This window comes from Melopsittacus undulatus, chromosome 8, assembly GCF_012275295.1.
Source record: "Melopsittacus undulatus isolate bMelUnd1 chromosome 8, bMelUnd1.mat.Z, whole genome shotgun sequence".
Lineage (NCBI taxonomy): Eukaryota > Metazoa > Chordata > Aves > Psittaciformes > Psittaculidae > Melopsittacus > Melopsittacus undulatus.
This window is the reverse complement of record NC_047534.1, coordinates 43,180,748-43,199,185: the sequence shown is the minus strand read 5'-3', so window position 1 is coordinate 43,199,185 and position 18,438 is coordinate 43,180,748. Positions and strand designations below refer to the sequence as shown.

Genomic DNA, 18,438 nt, shown 5'->3' with positions numbered 1-18,438 from the left:
GGATTTCTCAGGATTGGAAACAGAAGATCACTATACATGCCCCATGGTATTTTTAACAGATAAATACAGTGTTGCAGATGACTTCAGCCTTTCAATGTTAAAAAGATCTCTTTGCCAGAATCATCTTCTGACAAAGTTTCATAAAAAGCTGAAACACTTGTAACTGTGGTGCTTTGTCTCTTTTCGAACTGAACATCCAGTCTCAGATCTGGTAAACAATCTCCTATATTGCTCATTATTTAAAAGCTAATTTAGAAGAGTTTTACAATAGTTCTTTTTTACAAAGTAATGATCAGCTATGATATTATATGGAATTAAAATCCAGTGGAATTGCTGCAACACTCTACTTCCCATATTCCATCAGAATGGGCATATAGCAAATAAACTGGACTTTTCAGAAATATTTAGAAACAAACATATTTTCAGCACACAGACATTCCAGCTACAAAAGCCTTCAAAACATACCTTGGTAGCTTGGGAAGCACTGGTAAAAGGGAGCCTGTTCGTCTGTAGTTAAAAAAGCCTCCAACTGCTAACACTCCAATTATTATGATTAGTATGATTGTCAGCAACACTGCTACTGCTGCTATCAAAGACAGAAGAATAAGCAAACATTCAAGCAAACATAGCTCAGTGTAAAAAGAGTACAAAGAATGATATGCTTGAGCCTGAACAAGTATCATCGTGAGATACTATACATTCTTAGCTCAAAATATCAAGTGTAATATATACTTGAAGCTTACTTGTTCCAGGAGGCACTCCTTTTGACAATCCTATTTCACAATAATTCCCAGTGTATCCATAAGAACACCTGTAAATGTAAGAAGGACAGCTGACTGAATGGCTTTTATTAAGTCCAGGATCTCAGCTTTATTATTATATTCTCTAATGTTTATCTACATGCCATAATTTTTAACAGGATCAGTAATTATATATTTCACTGACTGTAAATACAGTAGGTCTATTATCTTCATAGAATTAAAAGTGGAAATAAAAAGCACTGAGTCAGAAAACTAGTCACTGAAGCCAAAAGACTTGGTTTTAGTGAAGCATCAGTGGCACCTACAGGCTGCTCCTAGCTACACCGACTGAGCGCTACATTGTTACAAAGTTTTGCTAGAATCTTCAGAGGTTTGGTTTCAAGGTTTTTGGGTTTTGCTTTTGCTTTTTCCAAACTGATGCATTCGCATTGCTTATTTGCTGTTCTTTTTATGCATATATGCATTTTTCTGTGATTGTTATAGACATGCTACTGTAGATGTATGACATCATCCAAAGCATTTGAAACACACTTCAAAGATTTTAATTGTTTTTGTGACTAAATCAGCACAATCTGATCCAGGACTTCCCTAACAACATACTGACTTACTTGCATTTTGGAAGATCACTTTCATCTATATAACATGTTCCTCCATACATGCACCTGCACGCTGGCGGCATTGTGGGAGGGGATTCAATAGCTGCAAAATTTGAAAGTCACATATGTGTTATCAAGACACCTTCAACAAAAGAAATACTACCATTCAGCATTTTATTTATCTTTACAGAACTTGTGTGTGCAAACTCACAGGCTATTTTTCAGAAGCTTTGCTCTTAATAGCATATGCATTTGTTGCTGTCATCTATTTTTCTGACAAATTAGCTTGTTTTAATTGAAGTAAAAGCTGTTCTCACAAAATAACAACTTACCTGACAAAATCAAGGACAACTCAAAAGCTGCATGTCCCATCCCCTTCTTTTGCCTATGCAATGCAGCCCACCACCACCCTTCAAAACTCCACTCAGAAAGCAGCAATGTTTTATCCCCTTTTCCCAGACTCCACTATCTAACCAACTGCAAGTTGCACAGAGGGCAAACCTGTGATACATTTACTTATGAAGAAAAGCGGTGGCTGGAAATGCACATGCAGGAGGGCTCTCTAAACTATCCTACATCCTGACAGGGAGAACAAGAGAGAAACCCAAAGTTTTCTGCCAGTACAGAGCTCAGGCTTACAGCTTGGCACCAGGTAGCACAGAAGCCTGTTCTCCCATCATATCAGTCCCAGCTGTGCTCCAGGAGCCCCGAGATGCTCAAGTACCAGTGCTGCCTGAGCTGGCCAAAATATAGAGCCATAAAAATTCTGATGTTATTTTAATGCTGACTCAAGTGAAAAAATAAGCAAGTGTCAAAAAAAGTGAAAAGTTGTACTAGCTTTCAGTCAGAGCTTTGACTGTCTTACACTGATAAATTAGATCATAATACTTTTGTCATAAATTTTTTATCAGCCAGAGGTAGAGGAGGTCTGCTACTAAAATGCTCTTTACAGGTAAAACTCCCTTCAAGTAAATGGAATACAAAAAGGGAAAATACAGAAATCTTACAGGCTTTGTTTCTCAGTAGCTGCAATATGAGGAAAGGACCAAATAAACCAAAGCTATATCTGAAAGCTAACTTTGGTCAGTACATTCAATTATGGCAGTCACAGCTCAGTTTGCTTAATGTCAAGGTAAAAACTGAAGTTCAAGTATGGGGACAGTACTGAATACCTTATCTGCTGTATCCATCTTTTTGTCAAAATAAGGCCAAGCAGAGATTTGCTAATTCCTGGACATTTTATGTAAATCAGTTTCAGCAAAGAATAACAAATGTAGTGTCTTTAGAGCAACAAGCAGCCAATAGCAGATGCAATCAACAGTGTTCCTGATCCCCAATTTAAACATGTATTTCACAATTCCATTCACTACTACATAGCACAGTTATTAATTATTACATCATATTACTAGCTCCTCTTTCTGCAGCTCACAGCATGCGCAGTGCAAAAAGGAGAGCATTCAGAAAAGATTAACCATGGAAAAGATATCAGACAATGTTATAAAGCATAACGTATTAGAGATATGTTTGAAGGGCAAGTACAAGGACATCTGGCTACTACCCTCATCACTGTAAGCTAAGAATGCAGACTCTCAGCTAGAGAAATAGAAATCCTGCAGTGGTATGCTCTTTCTCCTCAGGAAAGGCTGAGCATTTCTATTTTATTGGCACTCCGGGAAGCACTGTGGGGGCTCTGCTGCAATGCAACAACCAAGCACTAAATTCTAGCTCTTAAAAGGTACTAAATCATTATCTAGAAATTACCTCTGTTCATGCTGTACTATAAGCATTGTTTCAAGTTTCTATTGTATTTTGTTGCACTGATCAAATAAAACCTTGTACAGAATTGTAAACATAATTGCAAGCCATTATTTTTCAGAAAATCTCTAGTTCTGAAATCAATGAATTTGAAAAAACTTACAGTCAAACATTTTGGAATTTTGAAACAAGAATCAGAAACTGTGGCAATTTTGCAGCTGGGTCTGGGTCAGTTCAAGTGATACATCTATAACCATTTTACAAATTATGCACAAAGAGATAACCACAAATCAGTGATTGCCGAGAATAAAAGCCAGATGTCCTGACTTAACAGTATCTCTCATATGGAGAGATGAGCTAACTGATATTTGTAATTCAGAAATGGATTTGCACTCCTAAAGAAAAGCCTCCTTTTTCTTACATTTCCAATCTGACAAATTATTCTACCTGCATCACACTCTGTGCTGCTGCCTTCTATGAATCGAGTCCCTTGAGGACAAGTGCAGGTGTACCCTCCTGGTCTCAGCAAGCAGAGGTGGCTGCAGACATCTTTACAAGGATTAGGCACTGTGGAAAAAAAAAATAAATGAGTGGTAAGGCAGTTGAAGAAGCAATGCAGCAGATTCTCAAGGTAAGGCAGAGCAATTCCATAGTCAGTACGGTATCTCTTCAATATCACACACCAAAAATCTAAACAAGTCTAGATTCATTTTTAGAACAACTGATACCCAAATACTACATTTATATTAAAACCTTCTCTCTGCCTTTTCTTACATTCGTAAGGGAGAGACCATGACTGTTGTGAGCCATCATAGCACCAAGCTGAAACTGAACAACTCCAAGCAATATGGAGCTTTCTAACTTTCTGATTCTGAAAACTAAAACACTTAAAAAAGCAGTATGCTGGATGTTCCTCTGCACATCCTTCCCTGTGATTACTGTGGACATGTCACAGCTGAAATCCCCTTTGGAAGCAGCATTAAATGACCTGCATTTTGTATGTTACAGGATAAATTCATATTGTCATTACCACCTCTACAACAACTCTGTGATAGAGGGGGAGAAGAAAGAATAGGGTCATAATTTAGAACTGAGACTCTAAAGAGCAGTGTGTGGTGGTCAACAGTTGCTTTCACATTGGGTGTGCAGAAAACACTTGACAGCTTCTATTCCACTTTTAGGTTTTCAGAAATTAACATTATCACATACTGATAGATGCATTATCAGTTTACTAAGCTCTTTGAGGGCATCAATATCGGCTTTGATCCTATAGCAAGGAATTGCTCACCAGGACACTGATTACCTACCTGACTGATTGTATCTGTGCTGATGATAGATGCGCACTTGGGTAAGCCATGGATTTACAGTCAGCACTTTCACTTTTTCTCCACTTCCAAATTTATCTTTCTTCCAGACTTCTCCTCGTTCCTTAGCTATCCAATATAAATGGCCTTCAAAGACATCAAGGCTGTATGGACTGCCTACTTCTCAAAGGAACCAAACAACAGAGTATTAGCAAGCAAATCTCTAGCAGGCACAATAAAACTGCTATTCTTCTTCAGCTTAAGTATATCACCCAATCCTTTCAAGACATTTGCAGGTATATATATACATTCTCATGTGCCTGACTACTTCACATCACTATACCTGAAGATTGTTTAATATACATTAAAAAAGCAAGAATCCAATTTCACACATTGTCCCCTATTTGGGTCATGAAAATTACTCTCAGAGAATTTAGTTACCAGGCATCATGAGCTCTGAACCTGATGTGCCATTTATCCCTGTACAAAGGAGGAGAAAACACTAGCAAGAATTACTTTGAAAAGCTCCCAAAGCTACTCCCTTGTGTGGAGCCCAAGTGCTTGTTAGCATACATCTTGGTCACTATTACATTAGCTGCATCTAAGTTCTTACCTCCATGCAATACTATGGTTCTGTCTGTCCCATCAGGTCTCATGGATTCAATAATATTTTCCTTTGAATCACTCCAATAGATCCTATCATTGTTCAAATAATCAATAGAGAGACCTGTTGGCCAGCCAAGGTCTTCAGAGACTAGGGTTTGTCTTTGCTGTCCGTCCATCCAGGCACATTCAATCTTTGGCTGTCTTCCCCAGTCAGTCCAATACATGAGCCTGAAATGATAGACCAGAATTTAAAGAAGTTCAGAATTTGGTCACCATGACTATCCTTTAGAGTTTCATGGAAAGGTCAGTTGTGATACATAAAGCTGTTCAGCAATCATTTTGCAGATAATGATCAGGAAAGTCACAAAGTTCACCGAACAAGCTTGTTTCAAGTACAAAAGATGAACACTAAAAGAATGTTTGCATCTTGCATCCTGATTTGGAGAGAGAGAGGTTTTAATGATGGTTTCTTATTCTCAGTAGCAGAAAAATGACTGTGAACACTGAACATCCAATCAGTCATAAGAAAGCTCCAGAGCCCAGGTGACTTCCAGTCACCTGGAGACATGCTGCTTTACTCCCAACTGAGAGAAACACACATCATGATATCTGGTGATCTGCTAATAATACAAGACGTAGCAAGCACAGCTATTGAATGTACCAGCAGCTTTACATTGCTTTGCACTTTGAAGGAGGCTATGTCTGTGTTGCTTGGAACTGATAAAGAGACATTCCCATTTAGTTCCGTATTTCAGTAGTAACAGAGAAATTCTCTGGGCACACCGTACTGTGGAAAGGCCATCTTAAGTTTTTTATTTGACCTACCTGGCATTGTACTTACCCACGTTTTGGATTTACAGCAATGGCTGCTGGTTGATCCAGTAAAGAAAAGATAAGCCATTTTCTGTACCGTCCATCTAATTTTGCCACCTCTATGCGATTAGTCCCTGCATCGGTCCAGTAAAGATGTCTGAATTACAGAAAACACAAAACATTCCAAAAGTAAATACTTTATAATCAGAGAGAAACTTTAAAAAAAGTTTAAAAACTGAATTAAACCCAAAGAAATTTAGTATAATTAAGATACATTGATCACATCTGAAATGTATTCATCCACTTAGTTGATAACTATGTGACAAAGGGGAAGCAGATAGCCAAGTTCCTTCTTTTATTTGTCATCTTTCCAGAAATGTCACGCTTTATTTATTATGATCTTAACAACCTTCCTCTTCACCCTACTGACTGCATTACATTCAAAATCTGTCAGTAGTGTTCAGAGGATTGACTCACCCCTATAACCTCTGTTCATTCAGTTTCAAACAGAATCTGACTACATTTAATTATAACTATCTACAGACATCAGGATCCTCTCAACAGTATATCAAATGAACTTCAACTATGCATGTCCACCACACCCTTTAACAGTTACATTGCAACATCAGAGTCAAACTTCCAAAAGTCATAGAATTCATCTGACATGAAGGCCATGTCAGATTAGAAATTGAAAGCCATGTCAGAAAGTATTATCACTTTACTGATGCACAACTGATCTGCCAATTGTGGAGTAATGCCAGTTTCTTCAGAGAATATGTGGTGCCAACAGCAACATGCATTTGACCTAATAACCTGCTGTCTGGGCAAACAGAGCTTACAGTGTTCTTCTGAACTACCTTGAGACTAGATATCTTCCAAGACAGTTCATAAAGAACAAAAAAGTGGATTTTGCACTGCCTCGTCAGATCCTTGACACATTCAACATACAACATTTTTCCAGCTTTTCAGTGCACTTACCTTCCAACCCAGTCAACAGCTAACCCATCGGGATTAACTATATATTTGAGATTCAAGTCAACTTCCTTTGTAGGATTGTTCCTACTGCTGTCAAATGTGGGCAGATAAGCCCGCTTGATGGCTCCAAATTCAGAACCCTGTCCCAGTATGCTGAAGTACACAATACCTTCAAAAAAGATTACAAAGATAATTTTTAATGTCTAGTTATTTCATAGTTTTGGAAAATTCTAGTCTTTCTGAAGTTCTTATGTGAAGATACCAAATTCATTTATTTATAAATAACATGGAGTCATCTGTTCAAATAAATTACATTGTGTCGGTGTGTTTCTTTTTTAGCCATTTTTTGATTAAGCCATTCCTCAAAGGTAAGACACCATCTAGAATCATCCTGATCTGGATTATCAAGAAATACACATCACATTTTTCAAGAGTAGATCTTATCTCTTAAGCCACTGCACATTATTTTGAGAGTAATTTAGACTCTCATGACCCTAAGGATCAAGTATGGTCTAGGGCAGCTGCCCTGTGTAAAAGGCAAAAGCAAGGAAGCCAATAGAGACAAAGAGAAAAGCTAATATAGGGATCTATTGGCCCCTGCTGCTTTCGATAAGAAATTCAAGACTTGTGCCAGGTTTAGGGACTGTCACAGGCAGAGGAAAAGGAAATGGTTCATTTGTAGCAATCCTCTATTACTGCATAATCCTAAAGACCCATAATTCCACAGCTGAACTCACACCAAAACAAAAGGAAAAAAACTGAACAAAACCTAGCTATACTAAATTAAAGCATTAAAAGGAACCACACTGGTGGTCAAGAATGAGGGGACGGACACATTCAAGCAAAAGCTGGCCAGTTTATCTAATTTCATTTTGATTTCTAGCATAAATTAAATAGCCACACTGCAGGAATATATTTTTCAGCAAACCATTGCATAGTTGAGTATTAATGCTCTACACACACTCACTCAGGCCTATCCCTTCAGGATCCCAATCATAATCCAGAGCTTGGATGCGTTCCTGATTATCAATGTAGTCAGAGTACTGTTCTGATGAGATATTGTATCTTCGAATCCGTACATTATCTGGCAGCAGTAACAATGGAGGATTACCTGGGAAAAAAATCATGAATTTTACTTTAATGTATTTCATTTTAGAAGAAACGGATGAAAGTCACTTCTAGTCAAAACTAAACTGGGGTTTCACAAGTTCTGTCTGCATGAAAAACAGGAGGAACGCAGGGTTACTTCTCAAGCTTCAGAGGTATTCAAATCTATTAGCTTTGGAAAAATCATTAAAACTTCTGGAAATGCGTACTGATAGTACTATCCTTCTCACCATAGAAGTAGCAATAGTAATCATTAAGAAATAATTCCTCAAAAATTCCTAAACATTACGGTGTTGGCATATCACCACTTCATCTCAAAACCCGAATGTAGCTATACACTATGCAGTTCAGCTCCCCCCCACCAAAGTACAGGACACAATTTTGAAATTACCAGTACCTTGAGCCATGACGCAAGTTGTTCTACCTGGGAGTCTTTAAATCCTAATGTCTCCATATTCACATGAATGTTCTCATACCCACAGGTTAATCTAGGGGCAGCCTCAATATTCTAACTTGACTATAGGGACTATCAGTCCCACCTGGATTCTGCTGGCAAGAAAGATTTAATTGTCTGGCCCTTTTGCTAAGGATATAGGCAAGTTGAGAGTCATGGACTTAAATCTCACTCTTCTTCCAGAGAAGATCTACATCAATCACATCTTCACAGAGCCAGTAAGAAATGACTAGTCCTTTGGCAAGAAAAGGAAAATCTCATTTACCAGTGCATTTTCCAACTAAGAATGCTCAATTTCCTATGAGTTGTTAATTTGAACACATTCCTTTTCACCCTAAGTCACACCTAACTATGGGAGAATAAGGCGAGTGACTATTCTCTGATCAACATACAATTCAGTGTAGAAATTGACAGCATTCCTAATACATGTGGTGTTACAGGGAAAAGGGGCCTAATACTCTATGTGTGTTCTGAAAATGCCTACTGATCAGGCCTACAGCAGACACAGGCAAAAAAAGCCCTCACTTCTAAGTGCTGTGAGCTTATCCTACAAAGAGTGGTAGAGTGCTGGGCATAAACAGAAGTGGAACTTCAGGCACAACAAACTTCATGGTGTTATCAGCTAAAATCACAGTATCTTCTATCACTTATCCTTGAAAATTTTGGGTGTCTAGATGCTTCCTAAATAAAGCCTATGAAGAAAAATTTCAAAGAATTATCTCTCTGACACAGGCACATAAAGAGACAGACAGTCAGAAACTGAGGTGTAAATGCCTATTTGTATTTCTAGTCACATGCTCAAGAGTAAGTATTTGCTGAATTAGGTGCCTGGACTGGAAACCACATTTTGTATTATTTCTCATACTATAAATAACTTTTAGATTTCAAAACATCTAGCAGCATGCGATTTTGCCCACAGGCATTCTGTTCTGAAGATTTTACTATTTGACTAAGTACACCACATTTCTACCATGTATCTCTTAAAGCTGCTAAAGTGTAAGAAGTGTAAGTAGTTTTCTAAATACAATATTGTTTCTGTCTTTTATATAATACAGCTGCATTGTCACTTTTTTATTTTCTTCATCTCTATTATCAGTATTCTATTATTATTATTTTCTGTATCAACTCTCTACCTACTCAATGACTGTCACACAATGTAGCCACAGTAGTGAGGTATGATAAAAAGCCAATGATTGACATGAAACATTGGCCAATGCCCTTCTGTTTGTATGCATTAGTCCATGAACAATGAACAGTAATCTGTCATCAAACTGCCTTTGACTTTTACCAGTTTAATTCAAATTTCTTCTGATGCATTATTTTGTTAAGAAAACTTAAACTTCAGGAATAGGCAACATTAATTTCCCTCTGATGACAGCCACTGCGTAAGCACGGGGGTTTTTTTCTGCAGAAAATTTCAACAGAAAGGCAGGCAGGCATCTAAATCAAGATATTATTTTTAATGTTTACTGTTGGCAGCAGAGATGAATGCTTCTATTCCTGCCTATGGAATGGGTAGGATACACAGATAATACGTTACAGAATAAAGTTTGGTTTTCATTATTCCCTCCGTAAACGCCCCCAAAGATTATATTCATTAAACTGCTACACTCCACTTACTCTTTCCAGGTAGCAATCAATCTTAGTATCAGTTAACATACCATTAGCTGCACATTGTTTCCCTTGTTGATCACCCACAGACCTGAAGCCGTCTGCACAGAAACATTCGTAACTTCCTTTGGAATTTTTGCAGTCCTGGGTGCATGTTCCAAAGATCTCACACTCATTGATATCTAGACACAGGTAGAGAAAAGATTTCTAGAGGTTAATGTCTTTCCTACACATGCTGGTCATCTTTATTGTGTGAAGTGGTCGGTTTGTCCCTTCCCCACATACTCTAAAAGATCAGTGACCTAATCTGTGATCTTTAACATCCACATCTGTTATCTAACAGAACTGATCTACTATCTAGCACATCTTAACTACAGATTGATAGAAACTGCATTGCTCCTGCATATCAGATTGCTTTTCAGAGAGACATTTTTATCATGTTTTTTTTATACTATATCACCAAGGAAAGACAAAAATGGGGCATGACTACAATGACATGCAAGAGCAAAGCCTTCTTGAAATGCTGAAGCAAAGATACCTAGTCCTCAGAAACATCATCAGGAAGGAAAGGGAGGCCTTAGATGATGTTTAATAAAACTGTACAAATCATTGACAATGGCTGGAAGCAACGAATGGAAGTGTTCGCATTGAAACACACTGATATTGTTCCCGTGAAGGTACTAAATTGCATTACCATGTACAATGGCCTTTGGGTAAACTCCTCATCATATTTTACCAGTGCAAAATTATGGCACAATAGACCTTTACTGTAGGCCGGTTTGGAAGCAGAACAGCACAATCAGTAAGTTTTCTTTCAACAAGGAAAAAAAGTAAAACAAAAAAAGTCCAGCAACTTTCTGTCCCTCAGATTGCAAAGATGTGACAAAACCCATACACAGTATAGAGAAAACCTACACCTCCAGCCACCAAAAGCTTTTTAACAAGTCTGAACTGTGGAGCCAGTTCTTTGTTGCATGAAGTCTGCAATGGTAGAAAACATGATTCATCAGCAAAACAATTTCAGAAGCATCTGCTCAATGTGTAACAGCCCTGTTAGAATGCAAAAATAGGCAGTCACATTTGGATGAAGTGACAGGTCACTGAACACTTAACAGTGAGGAGATGTTTAGAAGATTGAAAATACCATCACAGGAGTTTCTGTTAGTTTCACTGGCCTTGTACCCTGGCCTACAGGAACAGATAAAGCCTCCTTCATTCAGGTTGGTACAGTTATGTTCACAGATATTTTCTGCACAAGTTCGCTCTGTTCCAGGATCTAGAGGGAAAAAAAATTTACACAATTATAATTAAAAAAAACAAAGTGATGTGGGTTGTCATAATTTTTATCATTATGATAACTGAAAATTGTTTTCACATTAGTTTTCTTTCTTTTCTTTTTTTTCTAACTGAAACTCAATTAATGTGAGCATCTATTCTCTATAACTGACTAGAGGAGTAAATGCTGGTCAAGACAGCTGTCAACTAAGAAGTTTAACCTCTAGAAGTGAACAGGGCCAGGATAAGAGCCATAACAATCAAAGCTCACCTTCCTTAAGAGACATGGCATTCTACATTAACAGCAATCTACAGTGACTATTTAAGAGACTTGACTCTACCTCCTACCTTTGCCAACCTGTCTCTTTCTTCCCCAGTCCTTTATTATCAGCTAAGCAAAAAATGTTCTCAGTTGCTATCATGCATAACACAGGCCCTATGTTATTTATATCTGCAAATTAGAGAGAAGATGACAGCTTGTTCATGCCATACCTAATCTAAAGCCTACTGAAGTCAATACAGGTCATTGCACAGAATGCACTGACCTTTAAAACATGCCTATAATGGAAAGATAAGTCAAGGATAACAGATACTCTGTAACAGATAGTGAAAATTATACTCTTCTGAAAGTACATTCAAAATTGTCTTGATTCTGACATATTCTACATATGCACAAGTACTTTCAATTTTGTTATATAACTAGAAACAAGAAATAACACACTTATTAACAGAGCATGAGAAAGAGATGTAAGGCAAAGACATTTCTTTACACATACACATCCCAGTGCTAGTTGAATTAAGCTTAAACAGGTCAGTTTTATATACACATAAAGCACAAATTCATTGTACACACACACACATAAATACTCTATTTTTTCCAGAACACAGGTATTTGATGTTGGGAAAGCTACAAATGTTACCACCTGATCTGCCTTCACATCTGTCCCCAGACAGGAGAGTGCTGGCTGCCATGTGTCTGGTTTGCACTGTTTCATAGCCTTTTTGTACTTTAATATTTTCAGTCATTGCATCAGGTTATATTGCCTAAAGACCATTGGGATGGTATGTGAAACAGAGAAAACGGCTGCTTCAAAATGGTCTGTGCTGCAGGCTTCTGAGTTATTTGCAATTTTCAAGCATGCTGGCTTGTAAATCACCAGGGTATCATTTGGCACATTGTCACTTGAAGCCATCAAAGCTTGGCCAGTTGCAATTGCAAGTACATGCTCCCATTATCACTCTGTAGTTGTCTATATATTAATATAAAAAGTTAGGATTTTCTTTTTCCAGATTCCATGAGAATACTCGCTCTTGCTACAAAGTTCAAGTCAAAGCTTTTATGTCTAAACAGATACTAGTAAATGCATAATGCATCGTTAATAGAAGTTGTGCAGAAGATCTGAGAGGGCCCTCAGCCCAAAACTGGCTGTCTTTGCAAAACTTTGTGGTCATGTCTGTAAACAGGAAAATGCAAACATCTCAGTATACCTCAGTTTTTAACAGGGCTGCAGCAACTTATAGCAGTTCAGAGTCTGCCCATGAATAATTCCCTAGGTTGCCCTATTGCAATTATGACTGAAATATCTGGCTGTTCTTGCCTCCATAATGCAACCCATTTCAAAACAAGATCAGAAACAAGATCAAATTATTTTTTGTGATAAATACTCTAAGCCTAAAATTGATTGTTCAAAGCAGTGAATTTCAATCATTTAGGTTGGAAAAGACCTTTAAGGTCATTGAGTGCTACCATACACCTAACACTGCCAGCTCCCAGTAAGTCATATCCCTTAGGTGCCACATCTACATGCCTTTTAAACACTGCAAAAGAAGGAAAACAGGAGATATTGTCACGGCTTATTTGATAATCCTAGCACAGGCTAATTAAAAATCAACACTTCTTAGTATGCTAGTCAAGAAGAAACATGTATTATCAGTTTCAGAAATTTTTACTCCAATAGCACTGTAATTTTGTATTCTATTAACATTATTACTTACTGCAGCCCATTTCATCAAAATGGTCACCACAGTCATCATAATTGTCACAGACATAGTGTAGAGGAATGCAATTTCCATTACTGCACTTGAATTCTTCAGCTGTACATGGTCTTGGGGTTGGTTCTCTACCTACAGTCAAGAAGAGAAACACTCATCTGTCACAGTTTCAGCTATACAGTACCAACAGACATTACTATTCCACACTGATAATGAGGAAGCTCATGCAATCCAGTAAGATAATGACTTCAGAGAATTTGGAAGTCTGTAATAAAGCTGAAACTAGAAACATGGCCTCCTGACTTCTAGCCACATCCCCAAGAGCTGAAAGGAGCCCCTTCATTTTTTAAAGACAGAAGGTAAATTCCTCTTGTTAACAGCTGATTGAGCTTTCTTTCTTAATAGTGTAATTCTATTAATATTGTTTAACAATACACTTCATATATCTACTGCAGACTTCAAAAGATTATTGAAATATTAGTAAATAATTAATGTTAAGGATATCATACAATAAAGCTAGCAAATAATATCATTAAGCAATACGATTAAACTTGATAATATAAAAATCAACATCGTCAATGAAAACTATGTAAGATACCTGAGGACAAAAACCTATTATCAGAGCTTCTTCAGGATTTGGGCATAAATATCATCAACACTGTTACTATGTGAACAACAGTGTCACAAGTTCAGAAGCACCTCTTACTCTATTTTAAAAGTCCCAGCTATCCATCCTGTCCTTATTTTATAATACAGTAAAACTTTCTTCTTCATTATCTTCAGTGGAGTTCATAGTAAACTGATACAATTCAGTTGCTGCGCATAATAAAAAACAATTACTTTTTTGAAAATCATGCTCTGAACTTTTTAGATAAATGGTTGCTGATTTTTGCTACTTGCATGGAGAGCTGTGAATACATAGTACCTTATCAGTAATCATAGTTCAAATTAGTTCATAATAATAGTTCCTACTGAGCTCTGGTTTTCATAATTTATGCTTAATGTTGACATTTCCATAGTCCTTTGGTATCATTAAACATTAAGAACATCACAATTACTGAATTTGCTGCTCAATTTTGTGTAAACGTACAGTGTTCCTCTTTCTCATCACTCCCGTCTCCACAGTCATCCTCCTGGTTGCACAGCTCATGACTATATATGCAGCGATTGTTCTCACATCGGAAACGGAATGGAGATTCACAGGCAATATCCACTGAAACCGCAGAGATCAAGTCAGTCACACCTTGACACTTTGGGCCGCTGAGTCACAGATTAACCTAATCACTTTCATCTGGTAACATTTGTATGTTTCCTATATTTCAGAAGGTGTGGAGGCATTCAGAGACAAAATAACATTTTCTCCACTTTTTCGTGATTGCATGTTAAAATATTACACTTTTCTTGTCAGAAGACAGTACACTGTCTTTGGCCAAAGACACATCCTATGTTTCTACATGTAACACTGAGGTTTCTAGATCTGTTTATGAACAAATGCTATTTAAGTGGCTATATAGTACATAACTGCCGAAAATCGTTTAAGTAAGTAGCACCTCCAACATCTCACTTTTAGAAATAGAGTCAGGACTCTTCAACTGTATTTACGAAGATGTCCCAGCTATACTGATAGCTTTAAAATGTCAGCACTTTTGAGAATATAAGTTATCTGAATTAATCATTAATTGCAAACTGATGCTCTTATTTTACATAACCAACTTAAAAATGTGAAATAGAATCCTTCTCTCTTTGACACGTTTCTCCCCACTCTTATGACCACAATACAAACATCTGCAAAGCAGTGAGAAACATACTATAGGAGGATGAAGTGAACTTGCATATGAAGCAGAATTCTCAGCACTCACCCTGAATTAAGCTTGTGAGAATCTCCAGTGAAAAGTTATTTAAAACTTATTTTCTAATTGTTCTATTATAATTAGATTTTATTATGCATATTCATTTTAATATATTTTTTCTCTCTTACAGCAAAGGTGAAGTTCTTCATCAGAGTCATCTCCACAGTCATTGTCACCATCACATTTCCAGTATGGCTGGATACAGACATGGTTTTTACATTCAAACAGCATGGGTGGACAGTATGTACCATTAGGATACCGTGTTGCTGAAGAAAATAAAATTATTAGGACATTTTCAATTACAAGAAAAATCTTAGGTTTTCCTGAAAAATATTCAGCCTAAGCCTATATTATTTTTTCAATGTCCTTCCCTCCATAGTAGGAGATATGAGGCACTACATTAACAGCAGACTGCAAGGACTGAGGACTTCTTGGTAGCTATAACATAATCAATTCAGGTTTGAATAAGTAGTGAAACAATGTAAGGTATACCCAGAAGATTTTGAAAATAAGCCATCATTAATTTAACAAATGCTACTTGAATTTGTTACTTACAAATCTAGTTCAGTAATAAAGGAAAATAACGTCACTGAAACCAAACATGAATGACTAAAGAACTACCTAAGATAGCCAATTCCAAACCAGCTCATGATGGCATAGTAAAAAAAACAACAGCAAAAACCCCAAAATGTAAAAACAACAACAAAAAAATGCCCTAACTCCAAAATAGATTCTGTAAAAGCTGTGAAAAAAAAATTAATTAGAGCAAAAAGAAATTAAAAATATGACTCTTCCAACTTACATAAATAAACCACATCCTTTCAATGGCTTCTCAAATACTTTTTCCTCCCTTTAAGGACATACAAATGTTGTGTAGCCTAAATTCTGAAAGATCAACTGTTGCAATGCACATTCCAGGATGTGGTTACCATCAGAAAAATAAAGATCCTACTGTGCAGATGCCCCTTCTTTCTTAAAGCATGGGTGTTAAAATTAAGTACACAGGAAGATAAACAGAACTGCTCTAATACCAACATATAGAGAAAGGAATTCTCTTGAGTACTGAAGCCTAAAATCGCTTGAACACATAAGTCAGAACCAACCCTTCAATATCATCTAAAAGGCCAATGTCAGCACAGATAGAGCACAGGGCTGATATTTTCATTCCACCTGGAATAATACTTTCTGGGAAACAGCTGGAGCTGGAGTTCAACACAAGCTACAGAATACAGACATCTTTTTTCTGCAGTAGATCAATACACAGAAGGAAGACAGAAATAGGAAAATATTTCCTTGGCTACACTGATACTTTAGGTAACTATACACACCTCTGAGCATTATAAAAAACAATTCTGTAATAACAGAACCTTTTTGGAAAACAGTACAACAGAAACAGGAGATCCTGCAGTGTCTGTGGGATAGTAAAAAAATTTAATTCGAACACATGCATATCTTCAACTGGACCGTGTAAACACACTAAGTTACTAGCATTAGGAATGTGTTTACAATCAATGTAAATGATGGCAATCCATCATTATATTAAAAAGCTGATTCAAAATATTATACTTATCCTGAATTTTTACTGACATCACTGAGTGTTGCAGAATTCTTTAACTCTAAGGAGTCATCTCACTTAGAGAGAAAGGACAGATCTTTCTGGAAGTGAGCTCAATGAGCACCAATCACAAAGCCAGAAACTCACGACAAGTTGCTTCATCAGAGAAATCAAGGCAGTCTGCATTTCCATCACATTTGAAGCGCTCTGCAACACAGTGTCCACTATCACACTGGAAATAACCTGGGTGGCAAGTCCTCAGATCTGAAAAGATTCAGAAGTAACTGTTGAAGTATCTCATTCAAATCCAGATAAAGTGTTTACTTTTTGAAAACAGCATCCTAAAAAAGACTGCAAAATCCAAGACCATTAAAACTATGGTAATCCTCTACTTAGGGTAGAATGACTGAAGTGATCTGGTTAACATTACTCCATTAAAGATGCTTCCCATGAAGAACTACTTTGCAGAATAATTTATCATATTAGACACGTAAAGTGTGAATATGTAAGAGGTAGCATCCAGACAATACGCACCACAGTCACGTTCATCTGAATTGTCCTCACAGTCATCATCGTGATCACAGATCCATCGGGATGGTATGCAGCGCAAGTTGTCACAACGGTATTCACTTTCTGTGCATTCACGAGGACCTTCATTTAAAACAAAGGTACAAATAGAAAAGTTCCCCAGATGTAAACATCCATGCCTATCTCATTAGACAAAAGTAATTTGAGCAGATAATGTGGCATAATACTTAAAAGTAAATTATGTTAAAACAGCATTCTCCCCAATACTCTTGAAGTATGTTAAAGGTTTTATGCCCCTTTTGATACAGAAAAAAAGGAAAATCACTGTGGATTTCTTTCATCACAGAATTATACAGGAACCTTTATTCCAAATCAGAAAAAAACTGATCTGCTTTCATTGTCTGGGAATGATATCATAGTACATTTGCACACAGGGCAGAATTCAAATGTCATTTCTTAGCAGAAAACAGGAATTTGTGCTTTATAGTGAGTGGATTTATCAGTGTTTTTATGTATCCAGAATGTTTCCTTCTGCTACCACAATTCTGACTTCCTTCTGACATCATGGTATTTCAGCAGAGACAGGATACAGAGTGAAACAAGGGAATGGCTGCAGTTGAGAGCTGTCTGCCCCATTCTCACAAGAAAAGGGATAGTTAAGTCACAAGCTGGACTATATCGTGACAGCCAAAAAAAAAACTCACTGCAGTTGTGCTCATCAGAGTTATCTCCACAGTCATTATCTCCATCGCACTTCCAGCGCAGTGGGATACATCGATGATTGTCACAACGGAAATCTCCAAGAGGACTGCAAGTCATCTCCTCTGCAGTGCAGACAGTTTCCCAATGAAACAGCACATTAGCATAGTCTTTGGATAAGTTGGAATGCACAGAAGATAATTGAAATAGAGGCGTTCATGCCACGAACTGAGCCAAATAATAGAGATGTGATTAAGAAACAGCTGAAATAACTATATAGAACTGAGATGGAAACAAAAAGAGACAAACTTATTATGGGCAAAGGAAGGCATCTTGACCTCATGGCATGTTGCACTTTCAACTCTTTTCTGGTTCTGATATGATCTGATGTCTTCTAAGCTTTGTGTATGAATGTATAAGGTTTTAACACAGGTGCAAGGGACTGTGAATGCATTATCATACTTGCCATTACTGATGACTTCATTAGTACAGGAGGTAAATTGATGTAAAATATACCGACAGTTTTGTCTGAAATAGTTCTGCTCAAGTAACAATAT

General features: G+C 37.1%; 1 protein-coding gene across 1 annotated transcript in view; it reads right to left on the bottom strand.

Moving 5' to 3' along the window:
• Window positions 1-18,438, bottom strand: part of LRP2 (LDL receptor related protein 2) — a 118,320-nt gene that overhangs the window by 5,355 nt on the left and 94,527 nt on the right. Inside the window, exons 58-74 of the mRNA XM_005152772.3 lie at window positions 17,887-18,006; window positions 17,189-17,305; window positions 16,802-16,918; window positions 15,228-15,365; window positions 14,340-14,462; window positions 13,253-13,381; window positions 11,127-11,258; window positions 10,033-10,164; window positions 7,778-7,921; window positions 6,814-6,979; window positions 5,864-5,992; window positions 5,030-5,250; window positions 4,420-4,596; window positions 3,560-3,679; window positions 1,370-1,460; window positions 744-811; window positions 466-586 (exon numbers count right to left, since the gene is read on the bottom strand). Coding sequence (XP_005152829.2) covers window positions 466-586; window positions 744-811; window positions 1,370-1,460; window positions 3,560-3,679; window positions 4,420-4,596; window positions 5,030-5,250; window positions 5,864-5,992; window positions 6,814-6,979; window positions 7,778-7,921; window positions 10,033-10,164; window positions 11,127-11,258; window positions 13,253-13,381; window positions 14,340-14,462; window positions 15,228-15,365; window positions 16,802-16,918; window positions 17,189-17,305; window positions 17,887-18,006 — 2,245 coding nt within the window. The remainder of the gene's footprint in view (window positions 1-465; window positions 587-743; window positions 812-1,369; window positions 1,461-3,559; window positions 3,680-4,419; window positions 4,597-5,029; window positions 5,251-5,863; window positions 5,993-6,813; window positions 6,980-7,777; window positions 7,922-10,032; window positions 10,165-11,126; window positions 11,259-13,252; window positions 13,382-14,339; window positions 14,463-15,227; window positions 15,366-16,801; window positions 16,919-17,188; window positions 17,306-17,886; window positions 18,007-18,438) is intronic.